This window comes from Larimichthys crocea, chromosome XXI, assembly GCF_000972845.2.
Source record: "Larimichthys crocea isolate SSNF chromosome XXI, L_crocea_2.0, whole genome shotgun sequence".
In the NCBI taxonomy this organism is placed as follows: Eukaryota; Metazoa; Chordata; class Actinopteri; family Sciaenidae; genus Larimichthys; species Larimichthys crocea.
Window position 1 is genome coordinate 6,124,818 of NC_040031.1, and position 23,911 is coordinate 6,148,728.

At 41.3% G+C, this 23,911-nt stretch overlaps 3 protein-coding genes across 3 annotated transcripts; 1 reads left to right on the forward strand and 2 right to left on the reverse strand.

Moving 5' to 3' along the window:
* Positions 1–13: 13 nt before the first annotated feature.
* On the reverse strand, positions 14–4,543 carry uevld (UEV and lactate/malate dehyrogenase domains). Its single transcript, XM_010732738.3, has 12 exons — positions 4,249–4,543; positions 3,556–3,640; positions 3,402–3,467; positions 3,157–3,320; positions 2,912–3,050; positions 2,732–2,823; positions 2,537–2,642; positions 2,041–2,211; positions 1,783–1,947; positions 1,492–1,579; positions 1,171–1,294; positions 14–930 (listed from the first exon to the last, which is right to left on the reverse strand). The coding sequence occupies exons 1-12, from the start codon at positions 4,288–4,290 to the stop codon at positions 766–768; spliced, it is 1,407 nt and encodes a 468-aa protein (XP_010731040.2). The 5' UTR covers positions 4,291–4,543; the 3' UTR covers positions 14–765.
* A 123-nt stretch (positions 4,544–4,666) lies between these two features.
* spty2d1 (SPT2 chromatin protein domain containing 1) lies at positions 4,667–9,824 on the reverse strand. Its single transcript, XM_010732737.3, has 6 exons — positions 9,122–9,824; positions 8,737–8,851; positions 7,017–8,648; positions 6,113–6,269; positions 5,938–6,015; positions 4,667–5,324 (listed from the first exon to the last, which is right to left on the reverse strand). Exons 1-6 carry the CDS (start codon positions 9,182–9,184, stop codon positions 5,234–5,236), a joined length of 2,136 nt encoding a protein of 711 aa, XP_010731039.3. The 5' UTR covers positions 9,185–9,824; the 3' UTR covers positions 4,667–5,233.
* Positions 9,825–11,563: 1,739 nt separating this feature from the next.
* Positions 11,564–23,469, forward strand: tmem86a (transmembrane protein 86A). Its single transcript, XM_010732736.3, has 3 exons — positions 11,564–11,796; positions 17,426–17,690; positions 18,406–23,469. The coding sequence occupies exons 1-3, from the start codon at positions 11,776–11,778 to the stop codon at positions 18,831–18,833; spliced, it is 714 nt and encodes a 237-aa protein (XP_010731038.1). The 5' UTR covers positions 11,564–11,775; the 3' UTR covers positions 18,834–23,469.
* Positions 23,470–23,911: the final 442 nt, after the last annotated feature.

Consider the following 23,911-nt stretch of genomic DNA (forward strand, 5'->3'; position numbering starts at 1 on the left):
AGACAATAACACATATGGTTTCAGGTATTTATTGCACACCCACAAAATTGTGTAGTCTCACTGTACATATCTTAGGTTCGAACTGTGCAAAGGTCTTCACACAAAGTAAAGAGCAAAGGCTATTTAAATATAAGACATAAAGACACTCGAAACCCTTTGAAATTAATCCATTAAAATATACAATTCGACACCAGCAGCCTGTATTATATATAATATACATGCCTCATACTTCATCTGCCAACACCCTGATTGTCTCCAAAGGAATTAAAGGCTGGGTTAGTACAAAAAATAATTATTTGTCATTACTTTGTTACTTTTTTGGTAGAAAAAAATATATTAAAAAATAGTCTAAGCTAAATTCATCTTGAGTTGTTCCTAACAAAAAATATTGTTCTTCAAATCTACAAGCATCATTGCTCTTCAGATGTTTTTGCAAAGAATTTCATGGTTTCCAAAAAATATAACAGTGCATTCAGGTAACTTGTTCCAAATTTCAAATTTTGTATGAGACAAAGAATAACTTTTCAGTTCAAAAATGCAATCTGTACATGGATATCTCTCAGATTTAGTACACAGTATATAGAAACAAGTCTTATGATTATATTACATATATTTAGCACAGCATTTTTTTTTCCATAATTCACTGAAATTGCCTTCAACTTGTGCACAGTCCATCTGCTGTGGGAGTGTTGACTGGAAAACTGCCCTGCCATAAGCAGCTGCTGTTCCCAGAGTGGTAATTTAAGCCAAAACTAGGAGTATCCTTCACATCCTGAGCTGACTCATGAGGTTAGAAAGGGAGGTGACACTGTCCCTCAGTTTGGAGTCTTCTTCCTGTCCAAGAGACAGCCCAGCCAAGCGCGTGGAACCTTTCGCTCCCATGATGCACGGCAGGCTGAGGAACACCTCTGCACCTATGCCACCCCATCCCTGAAGCCAACAGAGAACATGTTACATGTTGTATGAGCAAATTTCAATGAAACCTGAACATGCACAGCTTGTCATCCATGCAGTGTTTCTCAAACTTTTTTTTTTTTTTTTTTTTAAAACACCACAGTACCGCCATTATGACAATTAAAGTAGTGCAGGCATAACCTGTTCAGCTACAGACAGTTTGAGCAGGACACGTAATAATGTTGTTGTTTTAATAGCAGACACTCTGTGTTTTACCTGAGCCAGCGTGGAGACAGAGTGGGGCTTCATTTTATCCGTCAGGACACTGTTTGTTATGTCAGCAATGGACAGACCCACGGACCACGACCGCTGGCCTTGATTCTTAATGATCTCAAACCCTCTAAAAGCACAGAAAAACATGTATTTTTAAAACTTTAAATTTGAAAGTAAAAAAAACAAAAACACCATAGACGGAGAAGCGGGTGCTTTCTCTTCTAACTTTCTAAAACTTTAATTCTGTGTCCACAATTTTAAGATCCAGTTAATCCATCTACACATAAATCTGTCACTCCAGGTCATACTAATTCATGCCAGTACCTGTCTAACAATGGTTTGGTAGAGCCGGATCCTGATACGATCTGTGGCTGCGTGCTGGAGCTCAGCCCAGTGTTACTCATCACAGCAACTGCAAGACAAAAACATTGCTCAATCATGTGCGTCATGAATGGAAAGATGTAATTGCTGGTTATGCAAAAAAAACAAGAACGACATCAGACAATCAAGCAATAAAAAGATTTTTTTTTTAAAAGAGCCAGTCAGACATTCACTGTGACACTTAATGATACACAAGGCCTTTGTGTACAAATCTAACTGATCCTTTTGTCTCACTTTTGTTGTCTGAGAACTCTCCTATGATCCAGGCTGGTTTGTGAGTGTTCAGGTTAATATCCAGAGCGTGACTAAGTCGCTCTGAGTCCAGGTTACACCCCGCTCCGATCACCCGTGTCGGCGGCAGGCCACTCTGCCTCCAGGCAACGTGTGTCATGATGTCCACTGGAATTTGACAGGAAAAAGAACAGAGTCTGACAATATCAAAAAAGGTTAATGAACAGACTGGAGAAGAGTGTCTTTATCACCAACACCAACCTGGCTGAGAAGCGATGAGCATTATTGCATTAGGACTGAGACGTGCCAGATTTGGGATGATTCCTCTGTACAAGTCCACGTTCGTTTGAACCACGCTTACGTACGACTGCTCACTGCTCCATGCGTTTGCAGTCACCACCACGACTTTGGAACCCGCAGAGGCTGATAAATCTAATGAAGAAGAGTGATCATCAGTTAAATTCTGCACACATCTGACAGCAAACCTCGTAGGAAAACAGTTTCTGGTTCTCTGTTAACTCTTGATTAATCTCTGATGAGCACATTGTCTTTTATGTTTCTGCAAAATTCAGGTTCACCTACAACACAGCAGCTGGTTGGGATTAAGTGAATGCTTGCTGTCATAGGGGTGTGTCATCAAAGACAGGCACCTTAAGCACAAAGCCAGTCTGCTACCTTTGAAACAACCTGACATCAGGGATGACTCAACAAAGATGCACTTGTACATTGCTGTGTGACGGTGTGGAAAGTGACGTACCTCTGGATACTTCAACCTTGGGCAGGCTGAAAATATCGAGGTCTGTACTGCCGCCTTTGGTGGAACAGCCAGCGACGTCAATAAAAACAAGTTTATCCACTTTACACTAGATGGGAATAAGAAGAAACACATTTTTAAAATCAGTGTTAGAATGTGACATTGACATGACACATGTGACATGACAAAGGTGATCACCTTTGATAAAATGCTCATCACTGATGCCATTCCTAAATCTCCTCCTCCGATAACTGAAACTTTGGCTGGTTGATCGTGATGTCTGATTACACCTGAAACAGACACAAGTTAAGCTAAAAATAGCACACAGTTATCTGATTATTGATCATTAAAGACAAAGCTGGGTATCACGTGAAGCACCATCATTGATCTGGAGATTAGAGACAAAAGCAAGAAGGTCGTGGGGGTCTTTGTCTCCTGCAGCTCTTGTAGACAGTGGAGGCTCCTCTTCAAATTTGGCAGTCATCTCATTCAAAAGACCTGCTACAGATGATTTGGGCTGTTGGGAAGCAAAAAAACAAACAAAGAGAAAAACTGATAAAAACACCACAGGACTTCTTTGGAGCAATTTTTAATTTCACCCAAAAAAAAAGATAAAGCCTTACATAATCCCAGTTGTGCAGCCCCGGCAGGAAGAGCCGTCCTCGAGCGTCAACATGCTTGCCCTCTCTGATCACCATGTTAGGGGTGGGTCTCAGGAGGCATATGGGTGGAGTGAAGGGGAATGAGTCCAGCAGCCACAGCTGAATGGGGAAGTTGTAGGACCGGCCTTATGATAGAAACACCCGTCATCCACCAGTACACAATAATGGCCTCACACCTTAAAAGTAAATTCCAGTTTCACACTTACCTTCATACTTAACGGGGAGGTTCCCAATTAATTTCAGGAGATCTTTTTGGGTGCTGTCAGTAAATGCTGAAAGTGACGACAGAGACAGTGAGTCTTGGGGAAGAAACAGATGTGATTTATGTGAGGGTCTACAAAAGATCCAAGAAAAACTCACTGTATGTCCCAGTGGATGCTACCATACCAGGGTAGACTCGATTGATTTTCTCCAGCTCCTCAATAGCAACATCATGGAATTTGTACTAATACCCAAAAGCAAAAGACTCATCAGTGTGTGACTAATGGAAAACAAATGTTGGCATTGTGAGGCATAAACAGGTTTCAGTTTCTGTCCACAGTGTTTTAAAAAAATCATTGTTATCGGCTAATTATGTGGATTCAGTGTTTTTTTCTGTGTCTGGAAAATCAGCTGTTTAATTTTTATTTTTAATCAAAATAAATAAATCAAAACCTCAAACAAAGATATACATTATACTGACAGATTCTTAAAGGGTTTCATCAGACCAGTCAGGATTTTATTGTGTTCACATTCAAGTTGTTGTGTTTTCTTTTTAGCAGAAATGATGACAGGAGGACTAGTCAGCTTTGAGTCGCTACCATCAAGTATCAAGCAGTTTGTTTTGGTATTAACTTCATGAAACGAGGAGACGGGCAGTGATTTACTATCATAACATTTGATTCCATAAAAAAAACATTGATTTCCCATTAAAATCGGACCCGTGATATTTTTCCAGAGCATGTGACAGAGCTGGTTTGACCAGTTCAACTCAACAAACACAGGTTAGCCTCCTGAGCTAACCGGCACCGACAGTACAAGTGTTACATTAAATCAGTGTTAGACATGACTAACCTTTGAGAGGACACGCTGTATTTTCTCTGACTTCAGGTCCATCTATTGAATTACAAACCCCCCAAAAAAGACGCTTGTGTCTGATTTGAGAGTCTTGACTCGTGACTTCAACTTCAGCTGGAAAAACAAACTTCCGCAAACTTTCACAAGTAGCTCAGAGAAACCACAGGCCCCGCCCACTGCTTACGTCACGTACGGCAGGCCGAGAGGGAAGAAAAGGCACGCGCAGCTCGTCAACATATTTCTTTCAATAAAAAATCTAAAAAAACGAAATTAAACAATATCCCACGCAGTGCATTTAAAGAAAAGCTTACAGCTTCTCATGACATCCAGAAATCATCTTGTACAATCTGTATATATATATATATTGCTAAGACTGTCATGTTTGAGAAAACATTCAACACATCAAACTGAACAATTAAATAAAACCCTTTATGCAATCTCTCACATCATTTTTAAAGACAAACACACACACAACACGTCAAGTGGCAATGTTTTTCTGCATATTCAGTTTTGACAATCAAAAGGTTGTTTTGGAAAAATACGCAACGACTTCTGCTCAAAAATAGCATGTTATCGACACTTGAGACTGTATGTCGTTGTTAGTCTAAAAAAACAAAACAAAAAAACTCACGCTCATCCATATTTATAGTTCTCTTTGCGACTCAGTTCCTTTGAGAAACTGTTGACAGTGTAAACCCTGCACTCATTGGGGAGGGAAAATAAATAATATAACAGGGGAAATGTTTCGTCACATCCTACCGGCTTTAATGCCTGAATGATTTGTGCATATTTTGTCTTTGACTAAAATTCTTTAACTTTTCCTCTTGAGATAATGTCATGTGTCAAGTCCACTTTTTTTCCCCCGAACATGGGGAGAGAAGCAGAGAGGAAGCCGAGGTGGACACAGTTAGCAGGCTTCATGTGTTGGCAGACCCCCCATGTCCTGTCTTTCTTTTAAGTCATCTCAACCAGAAAAGGGGCTTCAGTTCTTTTTTTTCCTCTTGGCATTCTTTTTCATTTCATCTTCCTCTCTTTTCTCCTCCTCCAGGTCTTCCTGCACTGCCAGTTTCAAGCTAAAAATGGAGAAAGCACAGGGAATGCAGAAAAAACATAACATTATAAGAGGATGTCGATGAGACAGATTGGAATGATGCTTGTTTAAAAGCACAAACACGGATGATGTATACAAGGTTTAAATGACTTCAGTGTACATGGTTAATGAGTACTCCTGTCAGGCTTCATCGTATGTCTGCTAATATTCCAGATGTTTAAATGTTTGGATGAGAAAGGCACTCTGTTTCACTGTATATGTCTAAAGATCCAACATTTCTGGAAGGATGTTACTAAATGTTTGTCAGACCAAAGTCCCCTTTAATGCCGGCCTCTGTGTACTTGAAATATATAATATAAACGGACTAAACATCTGGACTTTGGACTTCTTCAAGTTAGGAGGGCCAGTGCACTGTATAGGATAAGAATAGATGCACTTTACATTAAAGAAGATTGTATATCATGTTGGGAAATATTTTATTTGTATTCTACCATATTATTGGTGCAAGTGGGTAATTGTGTGTGTGTTTGTCTGCATAATGTATGTCTCAAATTCTATTGTTAATGTATGTTGTAAGAAAATGCCAATAAACATACGGTGAATAAACATCATCACATTCATTTTTTTCATCTTACCTCCTGGCCTCCTCTTTCTGCAGATCTCTCCAGCTGCTCTCCATGAATTTAAGTGCATAGTCACTCTCATCCCTGTACCTGAGGAGTTTAAAAGCAAAAAGGGTTTGATATAAAATTTGGTTTACAATGCAGTGAAATGACTGGTGACCAGAATGTTTAGGGGGACAATGCTTACTTGGTTCGATCGTAGCCAAAGATTTCCTTAATGTGCCTGGAAATTTGGTCTTGATCGTCACCTCCATCATCAATAAAATCATCCATTTCTGAGTCATATTCATCTTCATCCTCATATTTTCTCTTATATGCAGAGGTGATGGGTGGTAACATTGTGCCTGGATAACAAATATGCAATTATTAACATGAATATACAGTACACACACACTAGAAAGAGGACGTTTGGGCTTTCTTGGGAAGCTAGGGCATGCAAAAAAGAGCCAAAGCTATTGATCGAGAAGACCGCTGCTCTTTGACGTGGAATAATGATTAGGACAGGATGCCGAACGTTGCTGACACGCTTCATTCAGTTCGGCAAACAAACCATTTGACCTGTAGTACTGATTGTGTAGTTTCAGTGTGTCACCAGCTGTTTATTGTATTACATCACATTACTTTTTAAACATGCTTTGCATGCTTGTTACGAGCATATATCGGCTCTACGTGTAAAAATTGCATTAATAATCACATAATATGAATGCAGTTCATTCAGTTTAATTGCTTTCTTTTATGTGGCTCTGGCTGAGCGCATGAACCAAACAAGCTTACTTCAAGTGACCACAGCTCTTACACCACCCACTGCATCCTGTATCCTTTCTACCCTTTGTATTCTGCTTGTCGTCTCACCATGATTTGGAATAATAATGTTATTTTAGTTTCAACAAAGCATGTTTTGTCCTTGTTAGTGGCTCTAGCTGTAGTTTGACACTTTGTAATACTGTACTGAAATGAGCTGTGTGTATGAAGGTCATGACAACTACTGAAATGTGTACTCAACAATGTCAACAATGACAAATCCAGCTCTTTGGCAATATCATGCCTATGATATGACATTATGATGATTTTATTCTCTTCGTGGTTCTTACCTGGCGGTCTGTTCATCATAGGTCTGGGTGGCATTCCTGGTCTGGGAGCCATTCCTGGCCTTGGTGGCATTCCCGGCCTCTGTGGCATTCCCGGCCTGGGTGGCATCCCAGGTCTCTGTTGCATGCCTGGACGAGGAGGGGCTCCTGGTCTGGATCCACCAACATTCTTGGACGAGATGGTCTCCGACACCACAGTGCACTTGGGTCTTCCAGGTCCTGATGCAATGCTGCCAGTCGGTCGTCCTTGTACTGCTCCTCCACTACCAGGTCCAACCCCTGGAGGTCGGGATCCACGACCTCCAGAGTGAGCCAGCATGCCCCTCCCACCAGGCCTAGCCTGTGGGGCACCTCCAGGTCTTGCCTGGAGTGCGCCTCCAGGTCTTGTCTGTGGGGCTCCACCAGGCCTTGCCTGGAGTGTGCCTCCAGGTCTTGCCTGAGGTTGGCTCCCTGCCTTCAGCGGGCCACCTGATGAAGGTCTCATCACTGGATTACCACTTGATTTGACTGCAGAATTATTTCCAGGCCTTAGCGGTTCTCCCTTTCCAGATTTGAGGCCTCCGACTATAGATCCCTGCTTCAATGAGTTACCCTGACTCGACCGGTTTTGCTGTGAGCTCCCATGTTGAGATTTTTGGCCTGTTACAGTTGAACCAGGAGGCCTGGTCCCAGGAATGCCTGATGCTCTTCCTTGGTATACTGAGGAGCTTTCTTTTTTGAAACTAAGGTCACTTGAGGTGCTGGATTTGTGGCTAGAGGTAGGCTTGGAGCCCACCTGTTTGGCTAAAACCTGAGAAGATTTCGAAGGAACTTTACTGTTTATGGCACCAGATGAACTAGACGAGCTCGACTTGAATTTGTCTCTATCACTGTGAGATGTCTTGGGTCTCTCTTTCTCTTGGGGCTTGGAAGAAGAGTGGCTAATCTGATTTTGGTGAGACTTCTTTCCTGAGCCGCTGTGCAGACCTGGTTTCTCTACAGAGTTCTTCTGTGGTTTGCAGTTCTTTTGCTCCCTCTCTAAAGTGCCTTTTCTATTCGAACTAGAGCTAGACTGGGACTTGCCGTCTCTTTCCCTCTCTGCCTTCGAGTCCCGATCTTTGTCAGGTCTCTTAGCCTTGCGCTCCATCTCCAGCTCCCTTATCTCTTCAGCTGTGCGGAGCCTTTCTTCCTTTTTCACTGCCTTGGATTTTAACTCAACTGGCTCAAACTGCTTCTTCTCCGCCAATTTGAGTAAGTCTGCAAAGTTCATGGGAGGCGGAGCGGGCTTCGGTGGCCCACTGTTTCTTTTAGAGGAGAGCTTATCGCTACTTTTACTCCCACTAACACCTGTAGTCTTCCCTGGTCTCAGTGGCTCTGGGTCCTGATCTGGTTCTGAATCCGTCTGTTCATACTCATAGTTATCCTCGTCATCCTCTGGGTCAAGTGAGTTATTCCTAAACCTATCGTTATTCATCGACCTTTCTTCCTCCATTTCTTGTTTCGTTCTCCTCTTTTTGGGCATCTCCACTATCGGGACGCCATTGTAGCCTCTGAAATTGTCTTTAGTTCTGGAAGCCATGGCTCTTGCTTTACGGTCCGACTTCAGCTCAACCCTCTTGGCGAGTAGTTCCTCCTTTTTTTTCTTATTTTGAATTTCTGTAGAGAGAAAACAGATATCACGTGTTAAAACAATGAATGAAGACACATCAAATTCCGGGTATGAACCATCATTTAATGTTGTTACCTTTCTTTTTGGTCTCGACGAATTGCTTTTTGAGGAGTGCCTGCACAGCAGCAGGATTTACTCCTTTCGACCTCGGATCCTTTTTGGGTGGCCCAGCTTGTAAACTGTATCTTTTCTGCTCAAAGACAAAAAAAAAAAAAAAGCATTGTAATTTGCAGTCATGGAGCTTTCTTTGATATTTTCCAGGGCTCAAATGTCTTAGTTATATAAAAAGGACATGCATGGATAGGACAGAACCTAAAAACGTGACTGGCACCTTCACAGCCTGGCGTGCAGGGTCATGAGGGGTCCTCAGACAGATGAGCTGGCGTTTGTGTGCTCACATATTCACGTTTTAATGTTCGGCCTGACTAAATGGAGCACAAGTGACAGTGTTTTAACTTACCTGTGAACCGCTACCTCCCTGGTTTTGGGAGGCAATGTCCAGTATATTATCAAAGTCCATCATTTTGTCAGCAGGTGATGTTTGCCGGCTGTATGAAGAGAATCAGGCAAAACTCATCCAGGAGGGCTATGCGGCTAGCGTTTAGCTCACACACAGATAAGCAGCTTCAGGGTTTGGCGTTATCAAACGGCACTTGGATAGCTTTGAGAAAACCACGTTATAGAGCAAACTCCATGTGGAGATAAACCGTACACTGAACAGTTAGCACTACTTTACTTCGTCAGCTTAATTAACGACAGCACACGCTAGCGAAGTTAGCTACCCTAACGTTAGCCGGCGAAGAAGAAGAAGAAGAAGCCTGAAAGACGAACTTGTCCTTTCGTAAATATATAACACGCCAAACCGAGGCAAAAATCCATCAAATTATGTGTACGATCAAAGCCTACTGAAAGAAAAACACTAAAAAGTCAGGCGCAACAGACATCGGGTGTTACTAGAGACTAACAGCGAGAAACACCGACAAATTAAAGGGTTCAGAGAGTACGCCGAGGAAGCGAGATGACTCACTTGTGCGTACTTCCGCCTTTGTGAGATTACAAAGCGTCAGTTAACACAGTAAGGTCGATGTGTTGTTTTCGGTCTGCGGTGGATCATATGTAAATGTAAGATGTACAGATGTCTAGGCATTTGTGAGATGGGGACGGTTTCTTAAACTACTAAGCAGTACAACGATGGCGATTCACTTATTTCTTATCTCATGTCAAACCACGGCTGGAGATGGGGGGGTGGTATTTATCTTGATAGATAAGAAGAAAGGTAGGAGTGGAGTTTGTAACATTTAACATAAGTGAAAATATATTTTTATCTCACTCTATTAAACTGTTTAAACACACGAGACCATGTGACATCATTACACTGTATTTGAACAAAAGGAGCACTGGATGATTTGTTTACAATAAATATATTAAAAGGGTAATAGTGATTAAAATAAGGTGTAAAAGTACATTTAAAAAGTAGACCAAATATTTAACAAGACATTGGCTGCTGTTGATCAGATAACATATATGTCTGACGTGTCCATCACATGATTTCAAATCTGTTCATTAATAAAGTGTGTGGTTTGGTTTGGTGCGTGACAGGCACTTCCCCTTTCCCCCCTCCTCGTGGTTTCTTTGCGTAACTTCCGTTCAAGATTTTTTTTTTCTTCATACAATTTACATCTGTGTGCCACATGATGTCGCTACCATTGTGGATATGGCGTTTTCTAGAAGACTCTAGAAATATGGTGTGTAGTAGGAGTATAACTGAATCTGTTTCCATGGGTAACTCTTATTATCTCTCCCTCATCAGATCAATTTGTTTTGAAATCAAGTATTTGCTGTAGATATTTTACTGTAAGTAAAAGTGGCACTAACATAATGTGCCATAACAGTACTAAATTACAAGTACAAGTCCTGCATTGCAATGCAAAAGCATTCAAAATGTAGCTAAACTTTACCAAAGGTAAAACTTTCAGCTTTTAGAGTGCTTTATTAATACACACATTAATCATACATCTCAATATGATTGTGCTTGTAAAGAGGAAGAAGAAGAAGAAGAAGAAGAAGAAGAAGAAGAAGAAGAAGAAGAAGAAGATAAACCTTATTAATCCCCTCAATGGGGAAATTAATTTTTCACTCAATTTTTTATTTACATGCATTTTTAACTCCAAACACACATACAGTACAATAGTATGATTATATGTGGCAATTAAACTGAACTTGAATTAAATTGAGCTTGAACATACTTATATTATGGCACCCACACGTAGCTTCTGAAACTGAAATTTTAAGTGCTTTATAACTTTGGGTGTCAATATTTCCCATACAAACAAACACAAAAATAACAATTTAACTACTACAGGTTTATTTGTTTGAAATATAGCAACAACGTTGAAAGAGCTAAGAGGGACACAGAAATTCAATTAAATAAATAATGAATGCACATTTCACTGCTTAATTGTGTGTATAATGTAATGTACTACAGGATTATATTGACAGTGTTTATTCTACAAACGTTCAGTCCAAACTCATCTCCTTAATAACACTAATATTCCAAACCGAGGAACATTTTCATCATATTAATGTGTGAGACAACCAGACTGAAAAGACTGAATACCCCAGACTGCTGGAGGAAAAAAAAAATCTGATGTGAAATTAGACAGCAGATCCACTCGATCCTGATCAATTCATTCATTATAAAGAAACACTCAGAGCTCATAGAGGCTTTCTAACGACTAATCTGACCCATTAACAAAGACTCAGTCAAAAATAAGCTCGAAACAAACCAAGAAGCTCCATTTCTGTCAAATGTAAATAAAGGCCATCTGCTCCGATATGTAAACAGCAGACGGACTCCTCCTCCAATCCGGGCGTCCCTGACAGCATGACCCGCCCCCATCAGGACCACTCTCTTCTCCTATTGGTTGAAAGAGGAAATCACGCCCACACCGCGGCTGTCCTCTCCGCCTCCTACTGGACGTCGGACCGCCCACCGGAGCGAGGACAAAAACAATCGGCATCCCTCACACAGAGCAACATAAACAGGGGGGGACCTAAACCGAGTTTTTATATTATACAGCGTTATCAAGAGACTCGGACACCAGCGAGGGAGACATGGTTTCCCCGGTAACAGTTGTGAGTATCCGCGTTGATATTTGTCACACATTAAACAGGAATAACACTGGTAGCTAGTTTAGCTACATGATAACAACACTTCCGAACATAAAATGACACATCCCTGTTCATGTTCATGTCATTATATGTTCACCAGTGACTGCTCGGAGTTGCTAAAGCATGGACGTGTGTTTTTATTTGGGTTGTTATTCACAGCTTTGCGTGTCAAACTTTGTCTTCGAAGGCCAGCGGATGTTGTGTTTTGGTGATAACTTAATTAGCGGTGATAAAAATGTCTCTTCGTTAAATTGGAGATGTTCCTCGAGGTGTCCTTGGACTCTCATAATGTTGCTTAATGTTTCGGTATTTATAATGTCCATCCGTGCGTGTGTGTGTGTGTGTGCGTGTTGGTGACTCAAACCAGGAACTTTTATTTCAGGTGTATTCGTTTCTCTGTCGTTTTAACACAGCGGCTGTTGCACGTTGTTCCTCCTCGATATACAGAAAGACGCTTCCACAAATTTCCAAAGGCAGCCCCCCTGACAAAAAGAAAACCTGTCATGTGACGACCTCTTTTTTTCTCCCCCTCCTGTCTCTTTTTTTTCTTTCCTGTATCCTCCAGCAACGCATGCGCCGAGCGGTGCCCTGCTGTGGCTTGCCTTTCTTTTCATCTTCTTTGCTGTAGCTGTGCTTTACATAGACTCCATTGTTCAGCCTACCCCATCATCCAATTTCTACATCATTGACCCAAGTGCACCTACAGGAAGTTCGATATCTTTTTTTTTTTTTGACCAAAGAAAAAGTGACAGCCCCTTCATGAATAATTCAACCCCCCCTAGCATCCTCTTACTTTGCCAGAGCTGCTATGAAATTTTACCCCATTTGCAAGGGGCCATGTAGGATGGTGTGCTGTGACATGGCCTGTAGTAAACCCTGATGTAACGAGCCTGTGTGGAGGAATGCTCACCATGTGGACCAGTTGCCGTAGTGACAACGATGCTGTGCAGGCCCCGAGAGGTTGCTTAACTTCTCTAAAAGCTTTTTGCCTCAGTATTACAGTGATGTGCTGAGTAGGGAAGGAAAGAAAAGTCAATTAGTCATCATAATTTAATAATTTTCTTATTTCTGTATGCAGTGGTCTAATAGTACTGTATGATTGGTATAATTTGATTTGAGCATTGTAATGTAAACTGTTACCTAAGTGCAGCCTCTATTCCTGCTCAAAAGGATTATTACCCCATTACATACTGCTATAACTGTTATTACATCGATCTAAGGCAGTTATTTAGGCTTCCTTTGTATTTCTGACTCTAAACAAGGTTTCAATAAACACTGCCACACTCCTTGCCGTCTGGAGGAGGGTCATTTATCAACTCCATGCTTCCTACAGATGAGAGCACATACTGACCGTCACATGCTGTCCTTAACTAATGTGGACTTTGCACTTGCTGGCAGGTGCCTGCTGTAGCCCACAGATGCAGTCGGTGCTTCACTTTGCTTTTTTAGTTTTATTGAAACAGTTGCTGAGGTGACTTTTGTCCCTAAAACTCAGAGTCACTTTAAAAAGTGCATTTATTTAATTACAAAGGTGCATGCTTCAACTGAGATGAAGTTTAGTATTGGTCTAGGAAGCCTTTAGGTGCTTATATTGTGCTGTACTGTACTGTACTGCCCGCCTCGGCTTGACCTCAAGTTATCCTTGGAGTTAAAGCAGCTGTAAGGAAGGAAACAATGTTGTGTGATACTCCATTGAAGTAACGTCACGAGACTCACATGCCAGCTGTTCCTGCTTATATTACACCTCCCCTCTGACAAATGCATACGCAAGAGTTAACAGATCTTTTATACTGTATGTTTACGGGTGTCATGTTTCTAACACTTGACTAGTGTATGTCCCAGAATGGTTGAATAGATGTCCGTCCTGGCTGGGTGTTATTCAATGCTTCAGGGCAGTGCTTTTGTTGGTTCTTTGTAGATGCAGAAGCATTAGTGCCTAACAGCTGCTTGTTCCTTCCTTTGGGGTCAAATAAGTTGCTGATAGTTCTGCATCATTTGCTAGTTTGAAAAAGTGCATTTATTTGTAGTTTAAAACGGATAAAGAAGCACCGCATCCTGTTGTTTAAAAGAGCAGGAAATAATTTGTAAGAATCTTTTTGTTTGGTACCATGTTTGGGTTTGGATAACAGGCTGCTACCAGGGAGTCATTCCATCCTGTCTAATCCAACAACAACAACAAAAATAAAACGATTGCTCGTTAGTCACCGTGCAAATACAGTCAATCATTAACCAAATTATTCTTTAACAGAGGACAGTGGCAGCTGTATGTGCCACAGCACGGCAAACAGCACTGGTTTATAATGTTATTGTTCAGACAGCAAGATGATAACATAATGATTCATTTCATTTGCCTCCCAAATGAGACGGCATGTTCTGTTCTTTCAAGCTGTCAACAGCTGAATGTCAGCAGAGAGGGCTTATAGCCTTCGCTGATGTCCCCTTCAGGGTCCCTGTAGACAAACTGACGCCTCAATCAATGAGTGGAGTCGGTTACAACTGAGATGATACCGTGCCGCAAAAACACAGACAATCTCATTCGGGTGCAAGACCTTGAACAGGAGAACTAAATAAAACATCCACTGTGGAGCAGTTTATGAATTCCAGCACGCAATTAGGCCGTCGTGATATATCTATTTGATGAAATCACTTTTTAGCCTAATGGGATAGGGAGCCATGTATTAGATATGAACAATTACATCAGATAATACTGCTGTAGGTGATTTGACAATTGCAGTAAGATCTACCGGACATGATCATAATTTAGATTACATTTCTTTCAGCTAATGATACAGTCAAGTATACTTTTATTGGGAGACTTCAGAGTAGCTTTTGCAGCTCTGTTCTCATTGTGTACAGTAGGTTCACATGAACAACAATAGAAAGGGAAACTGCAAAGTGAATGGCTGAAACGCAGCATGAATCGGACCAAAGGCTATGGGAATCTCTGACTTCCTCCCACCTTCCTCCCTGAAATCTGTATTCACTCGCCAAATACTAGACTAGACCCCCACCGATAACAATCAAACTGTTTGTAATCATGAATCGTTAAGCCTAAATGTCATTTGACCTTGGCCAGCAGATCTCTGGCAGGTATTCTTTATTAAATAATTGATATCTGTGCAGTGCATCCAGCCATTCCTTGAGTCCTGACAGTACAACGGATACGTGCTTTCTTGTGTCCTGTGCTTAAGTAGTCACCAGTGGCCTGATAAACAGTTATGACATTGGCCAGTCCGGGAATGTTGCCAGGGTTGTCTCCTCTGCTTGGCACCATTTGGCCTTTAGTAGGATAGATAGACTCAATATACTCTCCCGCCCCCACACACACATACACACACACGCACACATTTTTGTCTTAGGACTAGCTTTAGTCTCTATTTATGTTTCCATTTGCAAAGTACAGTACATAATAGATAACCTTTAATCTTGTTGGAAAAATGACTCTTAAGTTACCTGCATCTGAAGGAGATTGATGAGCTCTAGCTCTGCCAGCTTATTTTACTTAACACTGTTCATATAACTCAAAGTAAATAAAAAGTTCATCAGTTCATCTCAGGCTTGCTGGACCAGACTCTGACAGTGGTAACCTGTTTTTTTTCCTTTAGGCAAATCAAATTTTACTAAAAAAAAGGTCTGGAACTTCCCTAGGTTATGTAAACTCAATGAGAAAAATGCATCAGGAAGAAGTCACAGTTACAGTTACCAGAGAGTGAGACCTATAATAATTAAATTGCTAAATTACTTAGACAGGAAAAGTTAGTTGAAAATGACGTGAGTTGTTACTTGAAATTGTTCACTTAAATCCCTGATATATTTTGGAAATGGTGTCCCACAGTTTGGGAGCATAGGTTCTGAACATATACCAAAGCCACAGTGGAAGATTTGAGTGAATGTGAAAACACATAAAACAACAGGGTGTCTGCATTCTTGGTCGGTCTTCAGTCATTTTAGATCTTGATGCACAGAGTCAGTGCAGTTCAGCTAAAACTGGAGTGATGAACCGTCGTTATATTTGAAAGTTTTAACATCTTTAGATAGATTTAATGTATAAATAATCATCTCAGCATCCTGCAGGCTTCAGAAAGGCAATATTTTAGAGATGAAGTAATGCTCTTTTGATCATTCTCTGATGGTGGGTGTGATTTAAAGATTAACACCTCGGTTTGTTTTCATGTGTGAACTTTGTGTGTAATCCTTATTGCTGTCCCACTGTGTTAGCTTCAGGCGGAGTGGAGGTCACTCTGTTTTATTGAGCAGTTGTGCAATCAGGGGTCTCCCCCTCCTGCCCTCCTCCAGGAGCATAAACCATATGAACTAGATTGACCCCTCATTCTATCTCTCTCTCCTCCCTCTCCCCTATTCACTTGTCCTAAATCCAGCTGTCATCTGAATGCCAGTAACCCCATCTCTCTCCCCTTTACAAAGCTTTACGTCCCCATGCTTCCTCCTGCTTCCCTTTTTTCTGCCCTACTTACTTATTCTTTTGCTGATATTGCAGCTGGAGTACCGCTTTCATTTGCATCATTTTCCACTTCGCACTTCCACTAGCAGCATAATCTTTTCAACCGTTTCCCTGTTGCCCTATGACCCCATTCTTAGTCCTCCCCTCCCTGTCTCACTTGTATCCCGCCTCATCTTTCCTCCAGTTATCTCAGCTCTAGTGAACCTTCACTCAGTCCCTCCCAACACAACCTCTTCTTTTTTCTCTCTCTTTAGTCCCCGGGGTCCAAAGAGTGATTCTCAGAATTGAAAATGGGTGGTCATTCCAGAGGTGTTGTGAAACCTCTGCCTGTTTTTCTAATGTTTTGAGCCCCTGTGTTGTGGACTCATTTATTTGGACAGAAGGAAATACGGCTGGTTACACAGTAGGTGACTTGAATATACTCCACAGTTCTCAAGAACAGGAGATACAGTAGAAGGTGAATCAGAGGAGGAGAGGAGAAACAAAAACAAGATGGTCAAAAAAGAAGAGAAGAAAATGTCAGAGGGAGTCAGAGTGACAGCGTGGGAGCATTTTGTTTTTTCTCCTGCATGTCTTTTCCGCCGAGTTTCGTGCAGTCACAAATCACGTGCATGCCTGACACAATGATACAAACTAATGACCACACAAAGCAAGCCTGAAGACTCTTCCAGTCCTAACCCGAAACCACTCTCTCAAATAAGGAGAAGTACTTAAAGTCTCATGCTTACTATGTTCCCTCTTTTAATTAAAGATGTCAGATACTGTTCCTCAAACACACACAGTGCTGACTATTGAGACTGAGATAAAGGCCCCTTTAATAAATCTAGTTTAAAGGTCCATTATGTAAGATTTAGAGGGGCTATATTTATAAAATATGCCATAAATGAAACATACTATTGATAACTATGTTTTCATTAGTGTATAATCGCCTAAAGTAAGAATTGTTATTGTTTTGTTACCTTAAAATTAGCCCTTTATATCTACAGACACTGTAGATCCTCTTCAACAGAGTCATGTTGTTCAACATTTCTAACAAGTCTACACACTGGTCCACTGTTTAGGCTCACAGAATATAACCTCCTCATGTAAGTGTGACTCAAAAAATAATCTTAATATTTATTCTGCTTTCAGGTCAAGAGCGAAGGCCCCAAGTTGGTGCCATTCTTCAAAGCGACGTGTGTATACTTTGTCCTGTGGCTTCCCACGTCAAGCCCATCCTGGTTCAGCGCTCTGATCAAATGTCTGCCCATCTTCTGTCTGTGGGTGTTTTTACTGGCACACGGCTTCAGCTTCCTAGGTGCTCACTCCAGTGCCCGCAAGATCTTAGCTGGCCTCATCTTTTCTGCTCTCGGTGATGCGTTTCTCATCTGGCAGGAGCAGGGCTACTTCGTCCACGGTGAGGAGAAATCTCATAGACTGAGTCGCTTTGCCTATGTTTCATCTACGGGATGAGCTTCTTTCATGTGGATTTTATATCTTTAATTTAATTTTTTTTTTTTTTTTTTTTTTTGCCAAGCAGGTTTTCACCTAAGACAAAGCTGCTTTGATTTACAGTATGCAGAATATTCAAGTGTGCAAGATTGTTAGGTTAAATGTATTAAAGGACAGTCTCAGCTTTGGTGTTTGTTGTTGTAGTTTTGGTCATTGCTATTAATGTGTTCAAACAATGAGCCATATACTCTAAGTTAGCCAAATTTATTTGGAAGAGAGGCAAAGAACATATTAGTCGTAAACTTCTATCATAGTTTGGTTAAACACTGATCTATTTACTCTAGAAAATACAGGTTCTCACACTGATCTCTAACTCTAGGTTTGGCTTTGAAAATAACATTTTTGGCTTGCTTACAAATAGTTGATTGTCTGACTGTTTGCATTTCATTGTCCTGTTAGACTTGTTGTGACTTGATATCACAATGTCACAGTGTTTCCAGTTCTCAGCAAGGACTTTGGCAAGCACACATTAATCATAACCAACAGAAACACTGGCAAATAATGCTGAGCTCTTACGTTTATATATTTGAGCTGCTTATCACTTACATTGGATAGATAGATGTGATGCCAACTTGCAGGATTGTATTCAGATTTAATCATATATTTATAATATCCTACAGGCCTTCTGATGTTTGCCATCACCCACATCCTCTACTCCTCTGCCTTTGGGATGAAGCCCCTTAACGTGTCTGCTGGTCTGATAATCACTGTTGTGTCCTCTCTGAGCTACATGATGCTGTACCCCTACCTGTCCGGCCCATTCACTTACCTGGTGGCCGTCTACATCGCTCTGATCGGCTTCATGGGCTGGAGGGCCGTGGCAGGCCTGCAGCTTGCCAACGACCTCTGGACCTGGACCAAGCTGTCCGCCTGCTTGGGTGCCGTGCTCTTCATGGTCTCTGACCTCACCATCGCCGTAAACAAGTTCTGCTTCCCTGTGCCCCATTCACGTGCCATCATCATGGCCACCTACTACGCGGCCCAGATGCTGATAGCGCTATCGGCCGTCGAGTGCCAGGACGCGGAGGTGGCTAGGAAGAGAATATGAGGTACGGTGATGTCTGCAGCAAAGGTGCCAGCCACCCCTGTGATTATGGACACATCTCACTGCCAGATCCCCAAACCTCAACCCTCATCTCAGTGTGGCGCTCCCACACCGTTGTTACCATAACGACGGGTCCACTACAGTGGACCACCCTACTACCCCACTAATATGGTAGTCTCATGCCTGTCTTCTTACCATGAAGATATGGTAGTATTATCGTCATCCTTTCCCGACAACAGCCCTACCTGCCTCCTCTGATCCTAGAATGGCTGTCTCTTAACCTAGTTACCATGGAGACAAGTCTAGTAATATTAACCTGCTATATATAGAGAGAGAGTATTACTTTACTTTTAACTGTTTTAATTTAGGGGAGAATGTCACTGGGGACCTTCAAGGAGTGTGTGTGGGAGAGCGATTGTGTGTGTGTGAATTTATGTGTGTGTTTGATTAACACTCTTACCTCGCTTTCCACACAGTCACCACACTGACTCCTACCCAATAATACAACGGTCCAATAATACAACTTAACATCTTATTTTTTTGTTGATTATTTTTTGTTTAAAAGGGAGTGTTTTGTTGTTGTTTTTACTGATTTGCCCATTTTCACTCTCCATTGCTCTGTGTTCTCCTGAATTAAGGGTGCTATTCTTAAAGTCAGGAGCATATCCACACCTGTTTTAAGTCCCATCCATTTCATTTCATAACCACCACACTGCCTTTGTTCACTCTGCTATTTAACATCCTCAACAAATCCCCCACCCTGTCTCTTCAGATGAATGAATTATGTTGTCCTTGAATAACTAGATGTACAGAGAAAGAACGACAGAGACAGACACCAAAAATAAGGCATGGCAAGGTGGAAAGGCACAGAGGGTTGGAGTTGCGTGACTGCAACAACCGCAGTGTATTGTAGTTTTAGTGATTGAACCCTATGGGAGAGTGTTCGGAAAGAGGAGGTTGTTTGTGGAAGCTCGATCCTTCCTGCTGAGATTTTATTGGCACTCTCCTGCTGTCACAAAGAGAACGCAGTAAACATTGTAGTCACAGCAGACAACTGCACACATTATAACATGCTGTACGGTGCGGCTGCCTCTCTTTTAGTGTTAAGTCTTTGCAGGTGTTTTTACAGTGTTTTTGCCTGCCAGTTTTTCAGAAATGCAAGTTTCAACCGTTGAAATGCTCACACACCTGACACCTACAATCCCTGCTGGTTTAGTTATTAGGAAAAGCCCACGGGGTTCTTATTGCTGGACGTGATAAACCAACCCATGCTGTCACTGGCTTGGGACCATGTTTTGAAGACTGTAAAGAAAGGGATATGTTACTGGCTGGGATCTTTTAATGAATTTTGCGTGTGCTCTGTATCAGGGCGCAGAAGGCATGTACTCACTCACTCACACACACACACATATTCACAGTCATGCACATGAATATAGCCATTGCCCTGGGGAAAAAAAATAGGAGGGGGATGAGGAAACTGGCCTTGTCATGTGAGGGAACAGTAATCCCATTATTCCCAATAATTCCCTCTCACCGCACACTTCATCATCTTTTATCCTGCAAAATCCACCACAGCTAATCTGAGACAGGTTATCTGATATTTTGTCTTTCATCCATCACACAGTTCACCCCTCCCACCTTTCATTTTCTGAAAATGTTCTATGTTCGGATAAGGTGTCTTACTGAACATGGAAGAAGTGTACTGTAACCCTTTCTTCAGACGTCTGCTTTGAGTGTGTGCGTGCATCTGTGACTGTGCGTGAATTGTGAGATATTGAGTGAACAGCTAAGACATGAGTGAACATTTGTCTGTGTGTACTTGTGACAACTCAGAACCAACTCAAGGCCAGAAATGCTGTGAACCATCATAGTGGGGTAGACACACAACTAGGTATCTTTACTGTATTCTCACAAGGCTCTTAAACTGTCTTCATACCCTTCACCTCTTGAGATCTGTAACCTCTTTATGTGTCAGCATCCCCTGAATGTGTTATCATATTTAAGGATGACATTATGGTTGTATTTGATTTGGTAGAGCATGTTGAAACTGGGTTATACAGTATGTATTCTTTTGATTTAATTTGACTTTTAATAGTAAGCGTTTCCATTGGTGGAGATGCCTACTCTTACTTAGTGTATGCCATTGGCTCTATGATTAATGCCACTAAACTCAATTATTACAAATGTGCACTAGCAATTTAAAGTATTAATCTCTAACAAAACATAGCAAAGGGACAGGTTTTGTTGTCTAATGGTACAGTCCACGTGCACCTCAATATGATATATTGTGCTGTATATAAAACAGAACAGGCATGGAAAAGAAACAGACCCATGTTATGGGTTTCTTTTGCTGGGTCAGTGACCCATGGAGCTGTGGGCAACACACCCACATACGCACAAAAAAAACACACACATCAAAAATGTGTTTATGCATCACACTGACCACCGTGACAGATCTGCAGGCAGACCGTGGTGTTGACACTGATCAAGGTTTCTTAAACAGCAAAACACAGTCTTATGTTTGACCAGGAATGACACTCAGCCCAAGTGTCTATTTCTGCTTTGCCAGATAGTTCCTCAGTCTTCTTTTGGCCCGTCAGCATGCTTGTCAGTTATTTCTGCTTTGTCAGAAGTCTGTGTGACAGCTCATCTTTTGTTTCGTGTTTTAATTCGTCCTCCCAGCGTTGTGCAAATTCCCACTTTGCCGTACTCTTCTCATCTTGTCATCTCGTACACCTCGCCGGCAGAACGCGTTCCCTCAACAATTAATAGAAGCCTTTGTGCTGAAAGGCGTCCATGGAGGCTTGCTCGCAGACATGCAGGGGTTAGGGTTTAGTGGAGCACAAGGAGAGACGCTGGGTAACACGACTGACTCTAGGATGCAGTCTGAAGTAAAACCACGAGGGAATGACGAGATGGAGTCAAGCCGTCTTACTCATCTTTACTATGTGGGCAATCTGTGTAAGCACTTTCTTTGTCTTCTGTCACGCAAAGCCTCCTGACTTTTCCTAATGGCTACATGCCAGAAGAAAGGCTTTATTTTGAAATATTTCTGAGATTATTCTTGTTCGCCAACCCACACTTTGGAAAATCTCCATGACTTTGGTAGCATGTAAATAAGCAAAGAAATAAGCTCACATACTACATTGAGTCAGTAAGATGCCAGTTATTATCCTGTTAATTTAATTTTAAATATTTCTCCTCCATTGTTTCTATATTTATTTAACTTGGGCACAGATAACCAAAGCTGAAAACACAATAGAAAACTGAACTCATTTCATTGAGTGGACCTTGTTAATATTAGACCCCTCTTGTGTGTACAACCTATTGTTTTGCAGAAGATAGAGGTCCCCCTCGTTGGTGCTGGAGTGTATTTGGCCTTCCACATAGGAAGGAGGTTATTGTTGAGCAATACTGTAGCTGGAATTAGGAGAGGAGGTGAAATATGACACACGGGGGGAAGACTCCCTTTACATCCGGCCAGTTAGCTGCCCCCATCCCCTCTCCTACAGATGGCAGGCCAGCATGCGCATCATTTTACCTCAGCCTGTCAACAGCCCTGTTGTTCTGAGCTTTGTGCGTGCAGACAAAAGGGACCTGAGAGAGCTGTGGGAGGCCAGTATGGTTCAGCCTGTGGTGTGAGAAATAAGCTGCAACGAGTAGCTGTCGTAGTAAAGAGGACCCGTGGTTTCACTTAGTCCTCTGAGTTCTTTTTTTTTCTTTTTTGCTGTTGTTTCTTGTGATCTTTTATTTGAAACCTTTGCTGTTAAAGTGATGTGCCCTTTATCACGCAGCGACATTCAAAACATAGAGCTGTAAACTTTGTTTATCTGTACTTGCATGTAGTAGGTTGAGCTAAATCCTCTGTGTCACCTCTTGTCTACAGTTATAAAAAAGTGCAAGCTACAGGTGTTTTTATGAATATGACTGACAGTCATCCAACATCAGTATGAGCCTATGAGAAGGATGTAAAAAATAATGTTGAATCTTCTCTTTGTAATGTTAATCTCCTGTATGCTGCACTTTTCTGTACCCAGAGCAAGGCCAGTCAATCTCTCTTTCAAACTAGCAGCTATAGTGTTTAACACAGGATTGTTCTGTACTGTATTCTTTAAAGTATATGCTCCCTTTTTCTCTACTCTCTGAAGTTCTTTTCAAGGGAGAAAAAGAAGTTACAGGTTTGATGTTGATGGTTTAAGCACAAGAAAGTGACACATTGACGTGTGAGAGAATCAGCATTTTTCTTTAAATGGAATGAATTGCTCTTGAAGTATTACAAACCTTTATGTATGAATCTTTTTTTTAAGTGCTGTCCTTTTATTTGCAGAAAAGCAGCCCCAAATGTTTTTTTTTTTTGCCTGACAATGTGGAAAAAGCTGGGTTTGTTTTCCACATATACCTTTTTTTCATTCTTACTGAAGGCCCATTACAATGCATCATTTGATTTAATTTGATGAACAAATGTTTTTTTCCCTCTTATTTTTATTCTATTATATCTTTTACCTTGTTGTCCTTAATTTTCACTCATTGATTCATTTATTTTATGACTGTAGAGATAAAATAGTTTCTTTGCTGTAGTGAAACTGCTATGAATGTGAATATCTATTGGAGAAATAAATGCAATTGCAATGCAACTTCATCATGACGTCCTTGGGTCTCTTTTGTTTTGTTGTTTCCTAGAATGAAAAGGTGCCGCGCTCAAAATGTCAGCTGATATTTATAACAGTTCAGTGTTTTGTGTTTCTACAGAAGCTGTTGGCCCTCAGCAGCTAAAGTGCAATTAAGGCAAGAAAGACTGGAGGACAACAGAGAGCTCTGTTCTAGTAAATGCTTCACTCCATAGTCTGACAGAGGTGGAAAATGTGCTTTCAACACGCTTTAACCCAGTGGAAACATCCAGACTGCTATCAATGCTTCCTCTTGCCTTGTCTTTTTTTAATTTTTTTTATCTCCCTCATTGTATTTTGCATGTGTACACAGACATGCATCACATCTCATAGTTTATTCCTGCAGGAACTGTGCCAGTTTTTTCCAAATGCGTCTCATTCATTTGCAGCCAAGGTTTCACCATCAAAGAACTC

Coding starts and splice junctions, on each gene's coding strand:
- spty2d1 (XM_010732737.3), bottom strand. CDS start 9,184: ATGATGGACTTTGATAATATACTGGACATTGCCTCCCAAAACCAGGGA. Junction 8,649..8,736: donor CGTCGAGACCAAAAAGAAAG/GTAACAACATTA, acceptor TTCTCTCTACAG/AAATTCAAAATAAGAAAAAA. Junction 6,016..6,112: donor TTTGGCTACGATCGAACCAA/GTAAGCATTGTC, acceptor TAAACTCCTCAG/GTACAGGGATGAGAGTGACT.
- tmem86a (XM_010732736.3), top strand. CDS start 11,776: ATGGTTTCCCCGGTAACAGTT. Junction 11,797..17,425: donor TGGTTTCCCCGGTAACAGTT/GTGAGTATCCGC, acceptor TTCTGCTTTCAG/GTCAAGAGCGAAGGCCCCAA. Junction 17,691..18,405: donor GCAGGGCTACTTCGTCCACG/GTGAGGAGAAAT, acceptor AATATCCTACAG/GCCTTCTGATGTTTGCCATC.
- uevld (XM_010732738.3), bottom strand. CDS start 4,290: ATGGACCTGAAGTCAGAGAAAATACAGCGTGTCCTCTCAAAG. Junction 3,051..3,156: donor GGCTGCACAACTGGGATTAT/GTAAGGCTTTAT, acceptor GCTTCCCAACAG/CCCAAATCATCTGTAGCAGG. Junction 1,948..2,040: donor GCTCATCGCTTCTCAGCCAG/GTTGGTGTTGGT, acceptor GTCAAATTCCAG/TGGACATCATGACACACGTT.